The 21,768-nt window shown below is 41.2% G+C and overlaps 1 protein-coding gene across 1 annotated transcript in view; it reads left to right on the top strand.

Moving 5' to 3' along the window:
• man1a1 (mannosidase, alpha, class 1A, member 1) overlaps positions 1–21,768 on the top strand; it is a 110,211-nt gene that overhangs the window by 3,592 nt on the left and 84,851 nt on the right. The window contains exon 2 of the mRNA XM_053488716.1: positions 19,366–19,462. Within this exon, the coding sequence (XP_053344691.1) occupies positions 19,366–19,462 (97 nt within the window). The remainder of the gene's footprint in view (positions 1–19,365; positions 19,463–21,768) is intronic.

The following is a 21,768-nucleotide window of genomic DNA, read 5'->3' as shown; positions in this document are numbered from 1 at the left end:
TTACATAAAAAAATTATATTGCAGTATGGACATGTTCAATTATTTAATTGTGGAAGGCTGCAGTTTCATACAAGTAATATAGGCATGTTCAGGAATTTGTGTAGAGTTTTCCAATAATTTCAAATATGATAATAATAACTTGTTTATTTTGAGTATAAGTAAATATTGACACACCCCCATTTGCTCAACTATTTGCTGTGAGCTTAGATGTATGTTTGTATACAAAATTATAGATTTAATATTTACATATAACAGTTTAAATCATAATTGCAATATCTATTAAAATAATTACAGTGTAACAATCAAATTGTGCAGCCCTGTGCTATAATTTTTAGGAGTTTGCCAATTTTTTAATATTTAATGTGTGAAAGTTTGAACTAAATAAGATAAAAATTGGGAACCGTAAAATAATGTAAGACATAAAATGCACGGCTCTAATCAACAGGTGAGGAGTATAAATTTGGGACATGTTGTTATAGGAAAATAATCAATGATTGTTTAAGGCATGGTGAGAAGAGAATAAAAAAATTATATTCATTCATCTTCTATAGGTGCGAGACCACAGTGCTAACCACTACGCCATCGTGTCATGGTACCAAGAAATTCACAGAGGGCTTTATCTCAAAGACTTTCTTGTACAGCTTTAATTCTTGGTTTTATAAAGCTATAACACTTGGACAAATTACAAAAAAAAGTTAAAGATATATATATTTTTATATATATTTCAATGGAGTGTAGGCTATACAATTTTCTGTTTAAGTTGTTACTATAGCGATAATTAATCCTGTCATTACGACTGCCAACAACATTAGTTTGCTAAGACGCTGCCTAGGTAATATTTGTTGTTCTCATGAAAGACACTATGACTGACATCTGCTTGGAACCCAATCTAAATTCAGCATACATTAGAAAAAATAAAAAATAAATACACGTTGTTTCCTGGCTAGAACGCAGTCTATAAGCTGAAACATGTCAGTTTTGCCATTTTGACATTTTTAGTCTTGTGCTGGAGTTACAAGGTCTTATACCATGTAAAAGTGTTTGTGGTTCCCAGTTTAGTACCTCGTGTTCCTGCACTTGTTTTGAAAAATAGCGGAATAAATTTGTATTGAACATGGAATTGGATAATAATTTAATTAGCATATAATGTGAGAAGGCTGGGACGTGGCATGACATTAACCTAAAATAAAATGAGTTAATCAATATAGTGAGTTACAGTTGTTTTTTTTTTTGTTTGTTTTTTTTTTGTTTGTTTTTTATATTTGTGTAGCACCTGATAAATTGCCTTGCTGTGCATCTAAAATCCACACATGTGCTTCCTTGTTGCCAGGAACTGTTCATAGCCAAACAAATTCGGAGAAAGAATGCATGTGGGAGGGTAGGTGTGGCCAGGGTTAAATACGTACTGGTATATTTCTTGTTTCAATTTTTTTAATTTAAGATCTTGATTTCAAAATGAGAAAACTAGAGAAGATGAACTCGAGTCGAAGCTGATTATAAGACCATGTCCAGCGGTAGACATAACATTTGAGTAGGGAACATGATAGAGGGGCATTGTAGTGCAGGGGGTGGGGTTACGGCCTCCCAGTTCCAGTTTCCTCAGTTCAGTCCTGAGCTCAGGTTACAGACTACTAGAGTGTTCGCTTTTTCTCTTCAAGATCTGTGTGTGTATTTTTTTTTTTTCTTTCTCAGATCTCACAAAAACTCTTCAGGAGGTGGAGTGCTCTATGGGAAAATGAAGGGTTCTTAGCTTTCGAACAGGGTTATATCTGGAGCTGTTGATGATTGGGAAAACGTTCTGGTGTAGGGTTCTATACTTGGAAAAAGTGCATTTTTCAGAAAAGTCACAGCTCTGTAGTAAAACTCGTAACTGGAACCCGTTTTAAAAACAACTCGATCTGTAAATATGTATGAAGTAAACCCCGTCTTCAACGTTTCAAAAGCAGCTTCACATACACATCTTCCTCAGCTGTGCAGGTCACGCTAAGGATGAACTTTGTCACGCTTACCACTGAGATGTAAATCAGTGTCTAGCCTCACCTCGTTGCTCCAGACTCCTTATCAGTATGCATCAGCACTCTTGAAACATCTTTACTTAATGTCATGTAATTGTCTCTGGTTTAATCGGAGCAGCCGCAACGTTCACGACGTGTCCAAGTCCGCGAACTCGCATTCTGCCTTGAAAGATTGTGCCTAGAGAGAGAGAGAGAGGTCTTGTCGACAAAGTCGAGCTGCTCTCTGTCTGTGAATTAGGAGGAAAAATCACCACTTCCAGAATTCATGAAATTGAAAAAATGTCCTTTGTAAAGGATTAACTTAATCGTTCTGAATACTGTCAGAGTCGCATTACATATGAGTTTCCTATTAAATAGTACAACAAACATTTAAGTAGGGTTAGGCTTTTTGTAGCTGAAAAAGTTGTCAAATCAAACTTGTGCTTGATTCCAAACCATGCAAAATGATATTTTGTGTATGATGGTCTGTGATTGTTTTGCTAAATCCCAACTATTTGCCTAATTATAGAATGTATAATGGATACCACGATACCATGGAATCGTGGTAATGTTTTCTTTCAGAATCCTGGACTCTTCAGTGTCCTTGTTTTGGTATTTGAATAGACTTACAGGCAAATCGTCTGAAAAGTTGTTGATTTCTGTTTCTGCTAATGTATACTTGAGCTGTTGTGTGGTGATTAAAATGAGCAGGGGTAGCTCGATGGTTAAGGCATTTGACGTGCGGTTCGGAAGGACCAAGGTTTAAATCCCACTATCACCATGTTGGGCCCTTCAGCAAGGCAATTAACTGCTCGGATGTATAATAGTATACTTAGAATGTAAGTCGATCTGGATAAGGGCGTCTGTTATAAATAACCTTTATAATGTTATAAATAACCTTTAGTTTTATAATTCAGGATCAGTTCACACTATGTAGATAAACTTTCAAAGGTTAAGTCTTTATCTGTCACATATACATTACTGCACTTGTTTAAGGGCCCAACAATGGCAACCTGGCAGAGCTGGGACTCGAACCGCCAACGTTCTGATCAGTAACTCACTGCAAACCACTTCCATCGTGCATGTTTTTTTACAAGTAGACGTATCTGCCCCCCTCCTTTTAACCCCCTTTCTTCAATCAGGCTTGGGAAACACACTCATACACACGTTCACATATTACAGACAATCAGATAGGGTTCTCTGCACGTCTTTGAATTGTGGTAGGAAACCAGGGCACCTGGAGGAAACCCAGCATGCACAGGGTGAAAACATGCAAACTCTCCGCACACCGCCCCTCGGCACTGGAGTTCCAAAGCCACAGTTCAACAAAAGTTACACAGCATTACGAGGCATAGGGTGTCTGTGGTGTAAAAAATTATATATTATATTGAAATTAAATTTAAGTGCGTATAGTGCAGGTAAATTAACTTGAAGTGCCTTCAATCCAAGCCTCAATTAAAAAAAAATGAAATGCCTTGACGTTAACTAAGCCGAATGCCATAGTACACTTTAAAATAATGAGTGTAATATTTATCCAATAAGTTGGATTATATTTCTTGGGGGAGGGGGATTTATTTTACAGTTAAATGCTTCCTGGCAGTGAAAAGTTTTAGACCCGGTGAAATGAGAAATGAAAATACACATTTCCTGCTGCTAATCTCTATCTAATAGAGTTTTTGGAGCGAGGTGTAGAGCTCTCCGCTTGAGTATGTCATGTTTAAGCAGTTGAGCTCCAAAGCCAGCAGTAAGAAAGTACAGGTAAGAGTTCTTCTGGTTTATTGTCCCACCTACAGGCACGGCCTGAATCCTAATACCCGGATTAAGCCGCGTCGCATCGGTAATCATATTAGTGCGCGCCATCCCACCCGGGGTTCTCCCAGTCTTTCTGTCTCGCTGCGATAAGGTCTCCGAGGTCATCCTCTCCGAAAGCCTCATTCTCCTGGAAACAAGATGGAGAGGGACAGCATCCCTGCTTTACAGATCAGTGATAATTCACCCACGCAGAGCTGAAAATAATCCCACTGATCAGTAGCCGGATAGAAACAAACAGCCGCTGTGGGAGTCAGGCAGCCATTCACGGTTTTCCCTGCGAGTCTCGCTGACCTTTTAACAGTAATTGTTCTGTATAAAGGAAATCAATATCCGGATCATTTTAGGCACAAACACTTAGAGGGCACTTTTGTTTACTGTAAATCGATAAACACCAGCCCTTGCATCAGATCTGACATCTTTTAGAGGTTAAATACAAATTTTATCAAATCAAAATCCATTAGTTGTAGTCGCTCCTTTTCAGGCTCCATATGTAGCAGTAGTTTAATTTCCCCTCAATCTCACATACAGTGGTTTCATTTTCTTTTAATCACGCAGATGTTACGCTGAAGAGAAAACCCTTACTTCCCTTCTGATGATTTGTGACATTTGCTGAACTGGTCACAGCATCAGATATAATGGAATGGTATTTGGATAGCAAAGGGGCTTTTTATTCATTTGATTCTTTTGTACCGTTGATCTCATTTTTAAAAGGAATTTGCATTGTAAAAAAAAAACAAAAAGGAAAAAGAAAAAACCCCTAAAACCTATAGTCGTTCAAGGATGTCAAGACGTCTTGTTTTATGTCAACCAGACAATCAAATGCTTAAAAACTTCAAATCAACTTCAAATTCTCCTTATAATAATTTATGGCATGGCACTGGGGCGTGTCTACAAAATGACTAAATGCTTAAGTAATAGTAAATGCAAAATATTTTTCAATTTGTCATTTGGTTTCTTCATTGGCACGGGAATTCACTTGCGTCTTGTTCTTTACTGATGCTTTCGGTGCCATCATTCTTAGCTGTCTTAAGGCTGCCTCGGGCTTCGTCCCATGATGTGGCTGAGCTTGTTTCGTTTGGCTTCATAAATTCATGGCATGGTGTTTGGCCAGGGATGCCTCGCGGTGCTGCGGCTCTACACTGCACTGGCCAACAGTACTTGTGCAACAGCTTTGAGTGGACTTTGCAAACTAACCAGTTTGTATTTTCCATAACTGTTTCTGAATGTATGTGCTTGGAGCAGTGCTGGCTCAGAGGTAGGGCTACTGACTTACTGATCAGAACGTAGGTGCCTTAACCACCAGAATGCCATTGGGGTGGCCTTAACCTCATCTGCTCCAGGGGCGCTGTATTATGTCTGACCCCAGTTACGAAGGAAGAATTTCACTGTGCAGTAAGGTATATGTGAGAAATATTTATAAAGGCTTAACTTAACTTGTTTCTTTGGATACTGAGGATGGTGCAATATTAATAAAACCTATGACCGAATCAAGGCACTGAGGCTGAGGCATTTAAGTCCAAGTATAAGACAGCGGAAGACCACAATCATTCAAGAGAAAATAGAGGCGCCCAGGTGAATGCCCGTGCCATAATATATCATCGCAGTGATACTGAACCAGTGACCTTTCCTAGTAAAGCGTATGCAGCGTTATGGCATATACAGCACTAATCCTCAGGGGAAAAATCTAATGTGGGTGGCATAGTAACTATTAAAAGAAGTCAATTTGATTTAAATAGACTGTTACAGCTAAGTTCAGAGCAGTCACGACGAGAGGTTTGTTAGACCGAGAAGAATCACTAAAGGATAAAGTAGAGCAAGGAAGGCTCCGGGAGGCGTTCTGATTCACTCCCAGTTCAGTGCCAGTGATCCAGTGCTAGTGTGGACTTACAATCGTTTATTCAAGCCAATATGTATAAAAAAAAAAAAAGTTAGATCATTGAACGGGGTCTCCCGAATGTACCGCATTCAGTTGCCATAAGGAAGCATTAGAAGATAGCTGTTCACTGTCACTATTAGTTATCCGGACCTGTTTTATCTGCTCCATTGGTGGTGAGGACTCCCCAGTATCCAGCTCATACTGTCTGTCTGTTTAAATCACTCAGATCATGTGCACTCAGCATGCTGCCATGCTCGGTGCTCTGGGAATCCTGCTATTTGCTTGCATTGTTTGATTGCACCAACATGGAGCTTTTTTTTTTACAGACGTAAAGAGAAGGTGGAATGAACTCGGCCTAATCTTTTGACATCCTGTACGTTACAGCTGAGACTAGCGTTCATGAAGATTGTTGCAGTCTAGGGCGAACCTACATGTGTCTGAATTAGCCTGGATCCAAGCTCAAGGCCACACACACACACACACACACACACACATGGCAGTCAGTCGATCTCAGCTTTTAGATCCTGGAAAAAAACTTGCATATCTGTGCATATTCTTACTCTGGCGTATTTCTTGAAGATCAAGGCAAAACTTTAAAGATTTTAACAGCTCGTGAAAATTCAGAAAAAAGTAGCATAGTCACTTATCTCGGCAGGCTAAGCAAACCAGCATTGAACGAAAAGTTTTTTTTTTTTTTTTTGTTTCGTCGCTCGCGTTTTGCCGTGCATGCTTCATTTCCTATTCAGCGTTAAGGGCAGATCATAGGCAGATGATCTCTTCATGGAGAGGTGCTTCATTTTTCAGCACTCTGACTTATCAGATGATCACAGGCAACCAACACATTGATTAAAAGGTTCGCATTCTGTGTGCGTATACTCTGACTGTACCTGAAGTCCTGACCCTCGCCCAGGAGGCCCCTGTTCCTGCTCAGGGACGTGACTGCGTACGAGCGTGTCTGTGTGCGCAGCGTTGTATGTTCCAATTTGTCACGCTTAATGAACTCCTTTCTGAAATTGATGAAAAAATCCATTTTTTGTTTCGCACAAAGCAATAAGGCATGGTTGTGTAGTTTGTAACATCTCCTGTAAAGGGTATTTTCAGGGAGACACATGACAAGGTGATGGTATATGGGGGAGTTCTGGTATACTTGCCCCCCTGTGTCCAATCTGCCCTTGTGAAACTTAGCTCAGTTGTTTTAGTAATGGTTTTTTTCTGTTTGTTTTTTTGTTTTGGCCTTCAGCCACCGCTTTATTAGTTTTCTTTGTGTCAACATGTTGGAGTTTCATTATTTTTCATACTTAAGGCACCTAACAGGTCTTGGGTTGTGCTTGAGGACAGCAGGCTCTGTAGACCGCTTATACCCCTCTCACCTATGCGGTTTGACTCACGGTGAGATGCGGTGTCGAGCACCGTGAGCCGCCGCGATTGCCCGCCGATGCTCCGCTGACATTCCGCAAAGTTCTGCATGGTCCGCCAACTTCCGCGAGGGCCGGCAAAAAAATTAAACATAATAAACAGCGCCAAAAACTCGCGGTGAATCATGATAAACCGTACTTATGACCACCGCGCGAAACTGCATAGATGAGATAGGGGTATTAGTTCCATCGAGAATCTCAAGGGTTTTACAATGATGCTCTAGATTGGCAGCTGAAGTAAGGAATGGAAGGAATAAAACACTTGGGACCATGTGGTTCATTAAGGTGGCACAGTGGTGTAGTGGTTCGCTCTGTCGCCTTGCACCTCCAGGGTCTGGGTTCGATTCCCAGCCAGGCTCTGTGTACATGTTCTCCCTGTGCTTGGTGGGTTTCCTCCCAAAGACCTGTGGGTTAGGCTAATTGGTGTTCCCGAATTGCCCCGTGTGTGCCCTGCAATAAATTGGCACCCTGTCCAGGGTATACCCTGCCTCATACCCTAATTCTCCTGGGGTAGGCTCCAGGACCCTCAGCATCCAGAAAAAAGTGGTATATATGATGAGTGAGTGAATAAATGTAGTTTATTCTGTAGCGTTTTTAACTACACACACTATACCGTCACGAAGCAGCTGCAACTCAGCTGAACCTTTAGCAGTTTTAGTGTATGCTTTATGAAACACATTAATTTTAAAGCACCCGATGGTCACAACTCAACGCTCCTTCAAAGGGCCAAATCCCGGTAACTCGACTCGGCTTCCCGTGTTCAGCCACGAGGCCGAGCTGTCTCTGGAGACCCCGCGCTTGGCAGAATATCAATGAAACACTGTGCTGGAGAGAGTAAAAGAGGGTTTGTGTGTGTGTGTGTGTGTGTGTGTGTGTGTGTGTGTGTGTGTAAGGTGTGCCAGGCTGGATGTGGACCTTGCGCCAGCGTGGCTTATGCTTACCTCTCGAGCCGCACCTGTTCAGCAGGCACTTGTTCATCTACAGGTTTGTGGAGACTCGATGAGTGTGTGTGTGTGTGTGTGTGTCGGGAGGGGGGGGAGGGGGGGACTGAATTCTAAAAATAAATAAATAAGTGCTGTTGCTAAGGTGATAGCATCCCATCAAGCGTGCTTCTTTATGTGCTTGTTTTTGATGAGCAGGGTCATGTGGTGCGTTTAAATTTAGTTTTTTTTTTTTAGAGAAAGCTTAAAAACAATACAAATTATGTACCTTAAATGAGGGAGAAGAAAAATAGTGAAGGTGTGGGCGAATTGACAAATATGTCATCAAACTTGAAGACCCTTTTGTTAAGCATCTGTTGCACATTTAATTATAATTTAGAAAAAAACAAGAGAGAAAGAATTGAAATATAAGACAGATTTAAAGGTTCAGATCTAAACTTTTATTTTTTTTAGCCGTACTTTTTTTTATTTATTTATTTTTTTCTTTTTTACCGTCTCTATGTGATTCTTTACATTTGTCTCGGCTGAAAAGTTCCCACGTTTATATCAAGGATGCAAACACGCCCAGCAGGATCTCGCTCGCGCAGACAGACAGCTGGTTACAGATTATTCGACAGGGCCGTTAAACTGCCGCTCAGTAAAAGATAACAGGACGTGGTGCGTGTGTGCGTGTGTGCGTGCGTGCGTGCGTGCAAGTTTGTGTGTGTGTGTGTGTGTGGTATGTAAAATGCAATATCATCCACTGGGCCTTTACTGTATTTTTCTTCTCACAACTGTTTCTGGTTTGTTTAGCATGTACAGTCGCGCAGCTGAATTAATTAGACCTTTCACCACGTAGGAGCCGAACTGTTCATTAAACACATTACAGAACTGTTCCTTGTTTCTGATTAGGTTCTTACTGCAGTAATGTGACATTAAAGGAGTCCTGTGAAGGATGTGATCTCTCTCTCTCTCTCTCTCTCTCTCTCTCTCCAGGAGCTCGTTCTCTCCTCTCTCTTGGGTTATTGATCTCCGAAATGACCACAGGTTACCTAAATGGCCGTTCTTATCTCTGCTCTAAAACTGCCGGTGTAATGGACCGACCTGTAATTCACCTTAGGAACAGAAAGAATAAGAATAAGCGTGTTTGTTTGGGATAATGACACTTTTTGTTCTATTAGGGCTTTGGATTTGATATGAAGCGGTTATCATCGTGGTGCACATCTGTCTGTCTGTCTGTCTGTCTGTCTGTCTGGCGGCACGCCGGGGCTGCAGGTCGCGCGCTGTATCAGCTCCAGGGTTCTGGGTTCAGACCCAGAGTTTCGGCTTTTGCACGCTCTCGTGGTATCATGCCGGTGTTGCCCAAAATTTCTGCTAAAAAAACATCCAACCGTTTTGTGCATGAATTGTTGAACCGCATATCTAGATTTTTATAGTGTTTCATCTAAACATCAAATATTAAATAGTAAATCGATTGTGCAAAGTAAAACCGGTTAACACAGTTTGCTTGGAATAATTTGCGATTAATAAATCACGTCTCATGTCCGAAATCTTTGACATTCCAGGCTAAAATATGTATTGAAAAAAAGACTTTAAAAATATATCAGTTTTGAATATACCAAAAAAAAAACACTACTTCAAAAGCAACCAAAAGAATTCGTTTTAAAAAGGCGTTTAGTAAAATGATTTCACTTTTCGCATTCTTTTTACATTTTATTTATTTGTTATGTAGGTTTTTAAACATATAAAAAAAATTAATAAATAAATAATAGTAAAAAAAAAAAGTTTAATTTTCATTAGAATTTTTTATTTTACTTTATGTAGCAAAGCAGCGGTTTAGTGATTAGCATTGTCGCTTGGTGTCCCCAGGGTGTGGGTTTGAGTCTCGGCTCTTGTCCTGTATGTGTTTTTTGGGCTTCCTCAATAAATTATATATTTATAATCTTATATCAATATGCATGAACGTAGTCAAGACTTTTCTAACCATAAGCGGCAAAAATGCCCCGGTTAATCGGCCAAGCGTCTGGCAATCTGTTGCCGGGCGTCTAAGGAGGATCACGGACTCTATCATCTCATTTCGTCGTCTATACCACTTTACCCTGTATAGAGGGTCGCGGAAAGCCTAAGGCCTATCCCAGGAGCCATGGGGCACGAAGTGGGGTACATCACACATATGCTCATTCACACACTACAGGCAATTTGGAAAAGGTAGTTAGCTTAATCTGTGGGAGGAAACCCACCATCCAAACTCCATGCACACAGACCTGAGACGGGATTCGAACACCATTAAGGTGCAAGGCAGCGCTGCTAACCACTACACTACCGGGCCATGGACGTCTGCACTTTATTTTATTCTCACCCCTAAATACACCAGTTCAAAAAGATGCAATTGTGACATGCTGGCATCAAAGCACCCGAGAGACTTCAATGAATTTTCCTTTTATGTTTCAATTCATTTTATTTCTGCAAAACGTCTGACCTGTAAGCATGATCTGGATCCTGGCGTTGATCCTAAACTTGTTAAAATGTTTCCATTGGCTGTGTGCGTTCCCGATTTGCGTCTGGTGTTTCTCCGAACAAGCTCTGGATCCAGCACAGCTCTGACCGGGATAATGTGATTACTGAAAGCGAACAAATGCGAAGCAGTTTAAGATGAATGGAAAGCTTGAGCATATGTGATGAATCGATTCGAAGGATTAGACTTAACTTAATTGATCAGGTTCCACTCGCTGTCTGTCAGCTTGGCAGTTGTGTTTGTCGCAGCTTTGTTTGCTTAACGCCGTCGTTATGTTCTTTTGTAATCGTAGCTAAAAGGAATCGGGACTGCAGTCACAGCAGAATCAGAGCTGTTGGTGTTAATTACAGCAGGACGTCTGAATTTCTTTGGATGTTCCACACTGTTTTATCCACGCTTAAACAGCGCTGCTGAGACGGAGATAATGAGACGTCGCTTGCTGCAAAAAACTGGTTTTATTTATTATCCACTCGAGACGGTGGCGCAGGCGGTAAAACGAATTCGGCCTTTGAGATGCAGTCCTGCCACCACGAGATATCGAATACATCTATATATACTTTTTACCTTTGCCGAGTCCTATGTAGCGTCGTTTTCTCTTTCTGTCAAGATAGAAGTGGTTTTCTAAACAGCACACGCTGCAGAATGTCATTTCCTGTGTTATTTTTCCCTCCCTTCTGTTATTATGTCCATTGCTGCTTCTGTTCAGTTAAAACCTATGCCTAAAACCTAAAACTGACTTTAATAGTTAGTTACTTTTATAGCATATATATAGCAAGAAAAAGACGGAGTCACGTTCAGTTTTGTTTTTGAAGCAGCCGGTGCCAAGAGAAATCATCCATTAGGGTGAAGTGAGGTTTTACAAGTTTTTTCTAAATGTCTTGATTATTTTTATTTGCAAAAATATGATTATAGTGTTGTTAATATTTTTGGCTGGATGGAACGGATTACCTGCATCTACATTACATCCTATGAGAAAATGTGTTTCACAACACGAAATACGAATTTCCCCTTAAGAACTTCATTTGTATGCCGAGGTACCACTGTGATTTAGTTCAGATTCAAATGATTTTAAACCTGATTTTAATCCAGAATGTCAACAGAGTTGAAGTTGTCTCAAACGCACTGTCTTTTATACAGAGCAAACTCTTGTTTCGTTAAACTATATACACTACCGTTCAAGAGTTTGGGGTCACTTTCTAACTCCATGATGGTTCCTGATGTTTATTTCTTTCTACATTGTAAAGGAATGCTGAAGGCGTCCAAAAAACGCATTAATCTCCTTTAAACAGTTGATATTGAGATGTTTCTGCTACTTCTGCTCTGTAAAGACTTCATAACGCCTCTAACCTGAGGTGCTGTTAATTGGTCATTTTTCAGGCTGATAACTCTAAATGAACTTCTCGTCTGAGGCAGAGGTAGGTTTTGGTCTCGTCCTCCTGGGATGGCCTTCATGAGAGCCAGTTTCATTATGGTGCTTGACGGCTTTTGCAAATGCACTTGACAATACTGTTCTTGCAAGAACTATTACAGAAAGGCTGACCTCTGTGTCATAAAATAACAACTAACTGTTGTTTTTGTTGTTGTTACGTAATTACCTAATTCCACATGTGTTAATTTATAGTTTTGAAATGCCCAGTATTGTTGTAGAATGTAGAAAATAAATCATTAAACAAAAAAAAGTGTTCAAAAGTGCAAGTGTTCTAAAACTTTTGAACGGTAGTGTACATATATAACAAAATATATAGATGTCTATGCGGCCTGGTACCAAATCATCTACAACCCGGTAGCGGACTGTGGCCTGGTGGAAAAAAATATCCCATATCACATGCTTTCTGTTTAAGGATAATAACCATAACTGATAACTATAAACAAATCCTACTATCTTTATTATATGCCTGCTATGCTGGAGGGCCGAGGGCCTCCTGTGTACTATAAAACTATAAGGAAATATGAAGAAGACTGACCCAGGTTGTGATTATGTAACGAATGCGAACGAAGTCGGAGGACAAGCATCCAACCGTGTGGACTGACAGGCGGATTTTATTTCTTCCTGTCGTATTTTTAACGAGTCCTGGTTCTGCACTTCAAAAAAAACCTGAAGAGCGAATACTTATTGTTTTAAAAACCCTGCTATTTTAGAGACGCCTGCACTTCTCCTGGCGAGAGCTCTCGATCGATGACGCTGCAGTTATGAGCAGCTGTTCCTACGCACCTGTCATCTCTTTAGAAGTGTACTCACCTGGATGCCAGGTCCTCATTCTGAAATTCGTAATCTCTATTTTATGTGCAACAGCGGCTTTGTGTGAGTTTTTTTGCCTCGTCATTGCAGAGTACAGTACAGTACAGCCTGTCCACAAAGATCTGGTGTATCATTTTGGAGGGTGTAGCACTTCTTACTGGAAAAGGATAGATGTTAACTCTAAAGGAGTCATAGGAATAGAATTTTTAAAAACATTATGATATAAGGGGCCACTGACACCTTGCACCTCCAGGGTCTAGGTTCAATTCCCACCCTTGGGTGCATGGAGTTTGCATGTGGTTTGGCACCCCCGCCAGGGTGTACCCAGCCTCATGCCCTAAGTCTTTTGGGATAGTGTCCAGGCGATGACGGAAAGAGTGAGTGTAATGATAAAATAGAAAAACACACCCCAGTCATGAACGCGGCTATAGAGGAGACTCATATAAACTCATCTTCCCAGGAGATGTATTGGCTAGACAAGATTGCATGTGAACGCGTGTCTCCATGGTGCCCTGTGATGATCTGACCATGCATCCAGTGTTCTTGGGATAGGTTTTTTTTTTAATCCACTGACCAGTCCTAAACAGTTATTGGTGATATTGTTATTGGTAAATAAATATGAAGAACAAGCTCCAATTTATCCAGAGCAATATTTTTTTTTTTATTGTTGCTTTTCTTTTTTGGTAAACAGCTATACACAAAGGCAAATGCAGTCTTTTCTTCCAAGTCCTATTCATTTCAGAAACTTCATTTGCATTTGACCTTTCAGCCAGGGATATACTCTGGGCTATACTTATTTGTGCTGTTGCTTTCGGGATTGAAACACCTTCCCGGTGTCAGATTTTACTATGTGGAACCTTCGAGAGAACAGCTTGTCCGAAAACCTGTTATTACCACCTACGATCAAGTGCTGCTTGGAATCCCCCCCCCTTCTAGCTCATGCCTACAAATAACATTGAAAGTAAGCCTGGGGGATGTGGAAACAAAATATGATCTGAATATATTTTGTTCATATTAAACTCTCTCGTCTATACTACTTTATCCTGTATATACGGGGACCTGGAGCCTATCCCAGGAGACTTAGGTCAAGAAGTGGGGTACATCTTAGACAGGGTGCCAATCCATCCCAGGGCACCAACGTACACACTACTACAGGCAATTTGGGAACGCCAGATTAAGTTGGTTTGAATATGTGCAGAAGAGAAATGAAGGGTATTCCTATTTGGGAGGAGAATAAATAAAGCTGCCAGGCAGAAGGAGAAGAGTAAGGCTCAACAGGAGGTTTATGAATGTGGTAAGGGAGGACATATTGGAGGTTGGAGTGACAAAGGAAGATGTGGTAGATGGAGACAAATGGTCCGCTGTGGTGACTGCGAAAGTAGAAAAAAGAATGAGCCTAATATGCATGTCTTTGGGCTGTAGAAGGAAACCGGAGTACCTGGAGGAAACCCACCAAGCACAGGGAGAACTTCCAAACTCATCTCCATTGATGCCTACAATAACGCAGGCCCGGTCCCAGATCAAAACATTTTTGAGGTGAACTGGTACGATGAGAGTTAGTGTTCTTTTAAAAAGTGCCTGGTTGTCAAAATCGAATTGGACTTTCACATAGAGACTACAGGGTTGCATTGGTTAATGCCCTTAGCAGGATGTGTCTGTTTGATCGAGTGTAAGCAGCAACGCACTGTCGCAACTTTCCAGGTCCAGGTATAGGTCTAACTTTTTATTTTACTCAAACAACTTGATATTCTTTTAGCAACGCTCTGTTTTGTTTTTTGTTTTTCTTTGCTAATGACATCCGCCAACAATATCATGCAGCTTTGGTTTGCCGCTGTTGTGCATAGACATCAGCCAAGACGTTCTCTGCGAGAGCAATGTAAAACAATGTAGGTTTTACAGGTTCTGCAATAATCTTTTATTATAATTGCTCTCTCTTATTTCTTTACATACAGAAAGAAAGCCTATGGCAACAAGCTGCAAGCCATAACATAACCCGCCCGTGGGCCACATACCTGTGCTAACACGGGCACATACCTCTGCTAAGTGCAGTTTCACTGTGGTTTTTATTCAACATTATTTTTACCTTGTTTTCAAACCTGTAGCTCAAACAATGCTTCGGGGTGCTGTGACGTGCGAAACAAAAACTCCAGACTGACTGGTGTCATTTGTTTACGGGAAAGGCTGTTAGATCTCACCGTATCGAGTCACAATCCTAAGTATCAGATGAGACAGGAATCATCAGCAAAATTCAATTTTTGGGTATACACATTTCAAAGAACCTCAGTGAACCCCTTCCCCATATCATCAATACACATTTGTGTTTTTTTTATTTTTTTTTTATATTTATTGTTTTTGTTGACCAAAAAACGACCAAAACCATATTTTACAACCCCCCCCCCTCACCCTATGTATTGCCCAAAATGCTGAAAGGTGCTCTTGTTCATTTGAGCATCGTTTGTGAATGCAAAATAAAGGTTTTTTAAAAATATTTACATTGTAATTTAATACAGAAATAAAGTGTACGATAAATTAACTCCACAATCAGACATGCAGATGCAAGCCAGATCAAGTCAGATTCAAACTGTTTAAAAGGACCCATTCATGTTTACGGTAGACGGATCTGCCAGCTTATGATAGAAAGCACATAGTTTAAAACAAAACAAGCTCCACAATCAAATGAAAGCATATCAGATTCACCAATGGTTCCTCGGTGCCGGTGTCCCAGCAGGCGAGCAACGTGTGCTCGTACGGTACGGGGGCGCCAAGTAGGGGTTGTATAAGAACAAAACAAAACTAGTTTGTACAAACAATGCACAAGTAAACTGATACGATACGAGGGGTCGCCACAGGACCATCCGATTCACAAAACAACTTGGCATAGGGTTTACGCTAGATGCCCTTCTTGATGAAACCCTCCCTTTTTATTTTGGCTTGGGACCGGCATCACATCCAGTGGCTGGGGTTTAGGCATTGGCTGGGAATCGAACCTGGACCGTCTTCATGGCAGGCAAGAAACCTACCACCAATGCACTTGGCAAACCTCGTGACATTATGAGGCTACAGGCGTGAGAAGTTACAGTGGAATGAAGCAAGTTGGCTTATCTGTGTCAACTTTAGACCTGTAGGGCTAGAACTGGGACATTTCTCACTTCTATAGGTCGTTAAACACTGTAGGTGTGGTTTTTCTTTTTTTTTCTTTTGCATTAGTACCGTTGAGATCAGCAGAGTAGAGCAAGACACATTCATTCTGTTGGTTAAGAGTTGGTTAAGGAAGTACCTGCCTGCTGTGAGCAGATCGTACATCCTGAGGAATGAGGAGAGGGGTTACAGAGGTCTGTTCTGCGGACAAATTTGGCACTCGAAGATCAACGAGTCAGATTTCTTACCTCATTTCTTTTAGACATATGTTTCTGTTTACTCCTATCACCTCACCAGTTTTTTATTTTAATCTCTTATGATGAAAAATATACACGTCCATGTTACCAAGGAAGGCATGAAGGAAGCCGTGAAGTCCCCTGTCTTAACAACTAGAAAACTGCCCAACTTATACGCTTTTTCAAGTAGTTATACTGTTGAAACTAGGGATGGGAATCAACAGGGACCAGCCGAGACGACATTAGCACGACACTTGGGTGCGGATCCAGTTTGTAGTGTAAATATCCTGATTCTTTGTATATTATATGAGCATGAGTTATAGCCTGACGGTTTTATGTCGAGTTATTCCATGGAACCCCTACAATTAGCTGCAACTTTAAAAAGTCTTTCGCATGAAAATAAGCCAGCCGCACAGCCTTGAGAGAATAATTACATTTTTACTGTTAACTCAATCTGCATAATGTGCTCAGTGGTTCTCTGTGCATCTTAATAAGACAGATGTCCATCTGCTAAAGGGTCAAACATCCTATTTGTCCCAGGAAGAAAACAGTTTAAACAACTAAACGCCTAACTAATGGTAGGCTTTTTTTTTCTTCTTCTTTTTTTTTATTACAACTTCGAGACCGTCGTATCCCATGTTTCTATAGATGAGGAAGTGGTTTTGGCTCAGGCTTGTATCTGTCACTTTGCCCCTGGACCAGATAGGTGAGTTGCGCAGGTTTATTTTAGGATGTAGAATCTTTAGGTGAGGTTCCAGGAGGAGCAGCGCAGGCGCCAAGTTTCCTTTAAAACCGCTTGAGACAGGACGAATTCAGTCATGCAGTGTCAAGAATGCAGCTATACCTGATTATGTTTATCATAGATGAGAAAAAATGTGCAAAGAATAAAAATTGACAGAAAGGCTGATGTTCAGTGTGCTTGTAGTTTCTGTTATGTTGAAATGATAGTTTCTCTCCACCCACTAAAAATAAAACAAATACATTTTTCTGCCAAGAAAAACCACAAAGCCCAGTTTCCTTGTTTGCTATCGTTATCCTCGCATCTGTACATTTTCTTCGTGTCTTCTCCCCTGTGGTTTTCTAATTTGAACTCCATGAAAAGCTCTTCTTTCAGATATTTTTTTGGACTAGACGCAACATTCACCTTCTTCCCTCATGTCCAAATCCTATTCGTTCTCGACCCAGACCGAGACAACACTGTGTCTGTACAAAGTCCTTCCTTTCACGCATAGCAGACCGGCCTCGACAATAGAACCACAAAAGACCTAGGCGGAAGAGATCCACACAGAGAGCATATTTGTCTCCATAGGCCATGATGTGATTCCTAGAAAGTTGTGTCCAGCATTAGATTTCAAGCCGGCAAACTGATTGCTTAATTTAACCTTGAAACTGTCATCACACAGCGAAAACATGAAGAAAAATGCTGTAAATTCTCTCTACGGGCTTTGGAAATTGCTTTGGAGAGTCCTGCTGCCGGTGTATTTAGAACTGGCTCTGCGGGAGCGAGCAGGTGCTCTGGATCCTCTTAGCCCTGCAGAGACTGTATGATCTCTGATCCGTTCCTCACAGCTGACTGTCAGCATCATACTGGGACAAGCGTAAAGAGAAGCATGGAGAAATTACACAGGCGCTCTCGCATCATCATTAGTTCTAGCATCACGACAATGAACATTGAACCATGCTGGAATCCTTTAGTCCTAGGCTTGTCAGAACTTCCCCTGGTCCCAGAGGATTCTCGGCTCGTTCTCTCGGCTTGTGTTTACATCGCAGCGAATCGCCTCACCATTTCTTCCAGGACCCATGAGGCACCGCCGCCTCAGGAATGACACTTAGGTGGTAGCCTTGTCACTGTTTGACGTCTGCTGCTGTCTGAAAGACGAAGGTTACTCCGGTGGCATGACACCGACAGCCAACAAATGCATCCCTAATGAGAATGCTTGGTATTTGGTGTCTTAGAAAAGTCAGGAATTGAAATTCTCTGCACATCGTTTGAGAAGGAACAGGTTTGCTTCAGTGTCAGATCTGTCCCGGATGTTAGTTTGTTCAGATGTCCCAAGGGTCTACTTTTGAGCTGCTGGACAGCTTTGTGTCAAGTGCTATGGGGACCAAATTCGGAATCGCTTCACCTTGTTGCTCTACATGGCTTTTAATACGATCATGAAGGGACTATGAACTGTTTTGTATTTCTAACATCCTCCCAAGCCTGAGTAACAATCGATACGGTTCTCTACAGTTTATCCGCCGTCCGAGGGAGATATCAGAGGCCTAAAGGAACTCCAGCAGGACTCCTGACTGACCGTCTGTGTTCTCGGAGCAGCTCAATTTCGGACCTTGTTTTCTACTCCTAAGTTAATCCTCGATTTTCTTTTCTCTCTCTCTGGTTGGAGTTGAGCTCGGGGTTGGTTGGGGAGGCAGAGGCAGTTCCTTGATTAAGCCACAGTCTGAGCTAAGCTAGCAGTCGATAAACTGATCTAATTTCAGCGGAGCCGGTCGGCCTGTGTTTGAAGCGCATGCTGTGTTGCAAATGACTTCACGTAGACAGAAACAGCGGGAGAGCATTACGGAGAGATTTGTGAAGAGCTTGGCTCTGCAGTTCTGTTTGTGGATCACGATAAAAAAAAATAAATAAACGAGTTCTGATGTTTGACAAAAAATGTATCATTCTTTAGAGCAGACATGGAAGTTCCACCTTTTTATCCTTTCATCGTCATTATTTGTTGTTGTTTTTCTTCCTTGCGCCGCTGTAGAAACCTCTCAGGATATTTTATACGTTGGCCGTCTGGTGTAGGTGTTTGCTTTTTCTGTTTTTATCTTTTTTTTTTTTTTTTGTAAATATTGATTCACCACCTCCACATATATCTCTTTAGGGCCTTGGATGAAGTCACTGATGTTTTTCTCGAGGCTGCTTGAGAGCGGTGTCTGCTTTTATTCTGCGTAATCTATCTGAACGCAACTGAACATCTGGAGTCCTTCTTTCCTCCTGGGAGCGAAAGAATCCATCGTCTAATCTTTGTTTGGTTCTGCTCGGTTATGGTTGTGTCAAACTTTAGCAGGATTAAAAGCCTAAGAAGCGGGGTTGAGAGGAACATTTCCCCAGAGCGATGTTTAATAATGGCACTAACTTGGAGCTGTAAGGTTCCTGTTTATGGTTTCTTTTCAGCATTATTTCAAAAAGAGATCAGTTAAACCCTTACCTGTCTTTGTTTTCCTCTCTCCTTAGATGATGCAGTTTGCTTGGGGTAATTACAAGCGCTACGCCTGGGGCTCCAATGAGCTGCGGCCCGTCTCCAAGCAAGGCCACTCCAGTAATCTGTTTGGTGAGTATACGTGTGTGCCATTTCTCTCTTGTCATAAGCGTGTGATTCATTTTCCTACAGCGGCGCTTAGGTTTGCCTCGCCGAACTCCAGGCAGAGCCGCAGGTCTGTGTTTACCGGCGCGTTTTGAGTTTTCATGCTATGAGAACAGATTTTAGAAGACGCTGAGAGACGCTGTTATTTTTTTTTTTGCAGCGAGCATGTCAAAATAGTTACCAGACGGATCTATTCCCATGTCCGCTTACCATATTAAAGTTGTGTTGGAACTAGTGCTGTCAATTAAATAGTTTAGTTAATCGCAGTCAAAGGCTGTGATTAATCATGATTAATTACAATTTTAAAACGTGCAATGTTAGAATAAAGAAATGTATGATAAACTGGTTAGAGGAAACAGATTATGCAATTATAATATCTTAAACAATTGCATAATCTGTTTTCTCTAACCAGTTTATCATGCATTTCTTTATTCCAACATTGCACGTTTTAAAATTGTAATTAATTATGATTAATTTACTTTTAACAAAGGTTTATTTAAAATCTTTAAAAAAGGGACTGACATTGCGTGTAGTGGCTGGGTATTATGGGGCTTGATAACCCACCAACGGCGGGACCAAACACGGATCCTAAGATCAAAAAGTCAACAACTTGGAGCCTTAGACATCTGAGCCACCACTTCCATCTCTTACATTTGATGTTTTTTTTTTTTTTTTAAGTAGTTTTGCTCGAAGGTAGCTTGGTAGCACACAACTGGGTTTTATAAACGTCCTTCAAAATTCCAACATTGTGATGAAAACACACAGGATTGTTTAATTATAATTGTTCTTGCTTAAATAAAGTTTGTTATAGATTTTTATTTTATTATACCATGGAGAGTTCAGTCACGCACTCCCTCATTGTCTTTACCACTTTATCCTGTGTAAAGGAAGTCGTGGTGGGCCTGGAGCCTATCCCAGGGAACTTGGGGCACGAGGTGGGGTACACCCTGGACAGGGTGACAATCTATCTCAGGGCACACACACACATTCACAAACTACGGGCAATTTGGGAACGCCAATTATCCTAATCTGCATGTGCTTGGACTGTGGGAGGAAACCAGAGTAGCCGGAGGAAACCCACCAAGCACCGGGAGAACATGCAAACTCCATGCACATGGGAATCGATCCCAAACCCTTGAGGTGCCGCCACAGAGAGTTCTGTCGTTATTTCCTTATTTTTTTCCATGTTCTTGAGCCATTTCACATTATTCTTACCGTCAGAAAAAAATCCAGCATAATTCAATCCTTTTCTCTCCACATTCGTCTTGCCAGAATGCGATACAGGATGGGATATAAAACATTCATCAGGCTTCCCAAGCTCTCCTCGCACGTGATGAAAGCAAAGCCCCGGGCTATTTTTCATCGTTCGCCCGCAGCCAATCAGAGCTCGAGTTGAGAGACAGACCTGGGATTTACAGCTCCAATTTGATTAACCTCCTTCATTTAGACTGGGACCGGGGCCAGTCGCGTGGACTGACGATGGCATGCATTGGTGTCAGACTTGCACACAGAGATACACACGCACGTGGAAGAGCGTAGGAGGATTAGTGAAATATGCTGACTGTACCAGTAGGTTGTATGTATGTATGTAGGGTATGATTTGGTCTACCAAGAAAGGACAGGCAGGCATGTCTACAGTAACCGGTGAGGAGGAAAACTTACCTCTTCTATTACTAAAGAAGGGTCAGACCTGCATTATTAATTCATGGTGTTGTGTGTTGAATAAACCATGATGTGATTTATGCTGTTAACTTTTTTTTTTGAGTCAGTAGAGGCAGGCAGCAGGAATGCTTTGCTCATGAGTTTTGCTCTCATATGATTATAGCCATATAAAACACACACACACACACACACACACACACACACACACACACACACACACACACACACACACACATAGAGCATGTGCAAAGCTACTGCAGCAAAGGTGGTCTTTGTTCCAGGACAGTATTGCTTCGTGCGCAGAACAGAACACTTTTTTTTCTTTTTCCCTTCAGCATTTTAATGAAGCGTAATAAGGATTACATTAAAGGCTTTTACAGGTCTGGGGCTGGAGATATCTCAGGGACTCAAGACTTTTTTGTGGACTTCTTTATCCTGAACGATGTGCTTTAAGTACTCTTTTTGTTTTGTGAGTACGGAGTGTATTGAGTATTTGTTTTTGCTCCTTCGTGAGTTCACCCTTTCGATTCTGTCTGTGTATAAGTCGTCGCTTTTGTCCTTTGTTAGTGTGATATCACAAGAACGAGAGGGGTTCAATATTTTGAGATTTT

This window comes from Clarias gariepinus, chromosome 27 (genome assembly GCF_024256425.1).
Source record: "Clarias gariepinus isolate MV-2021 ecotype Netherlands chromosome 27, CGAR_prim_01v2, whole genome shotgun sequence".
NCBI classification, from domain to species: domain Eukaryota; kingdom Metazoa; phylum Chordata; class Actinopteri; order Siluriformes; family Clariidae; genus Clarias; species Clarias gariepinus.
The sequence above is the reverse complement of the archived record's forward strand: the minus strand, read 5'-3'. Positions and strand labels throughout refer to the sequence as shown.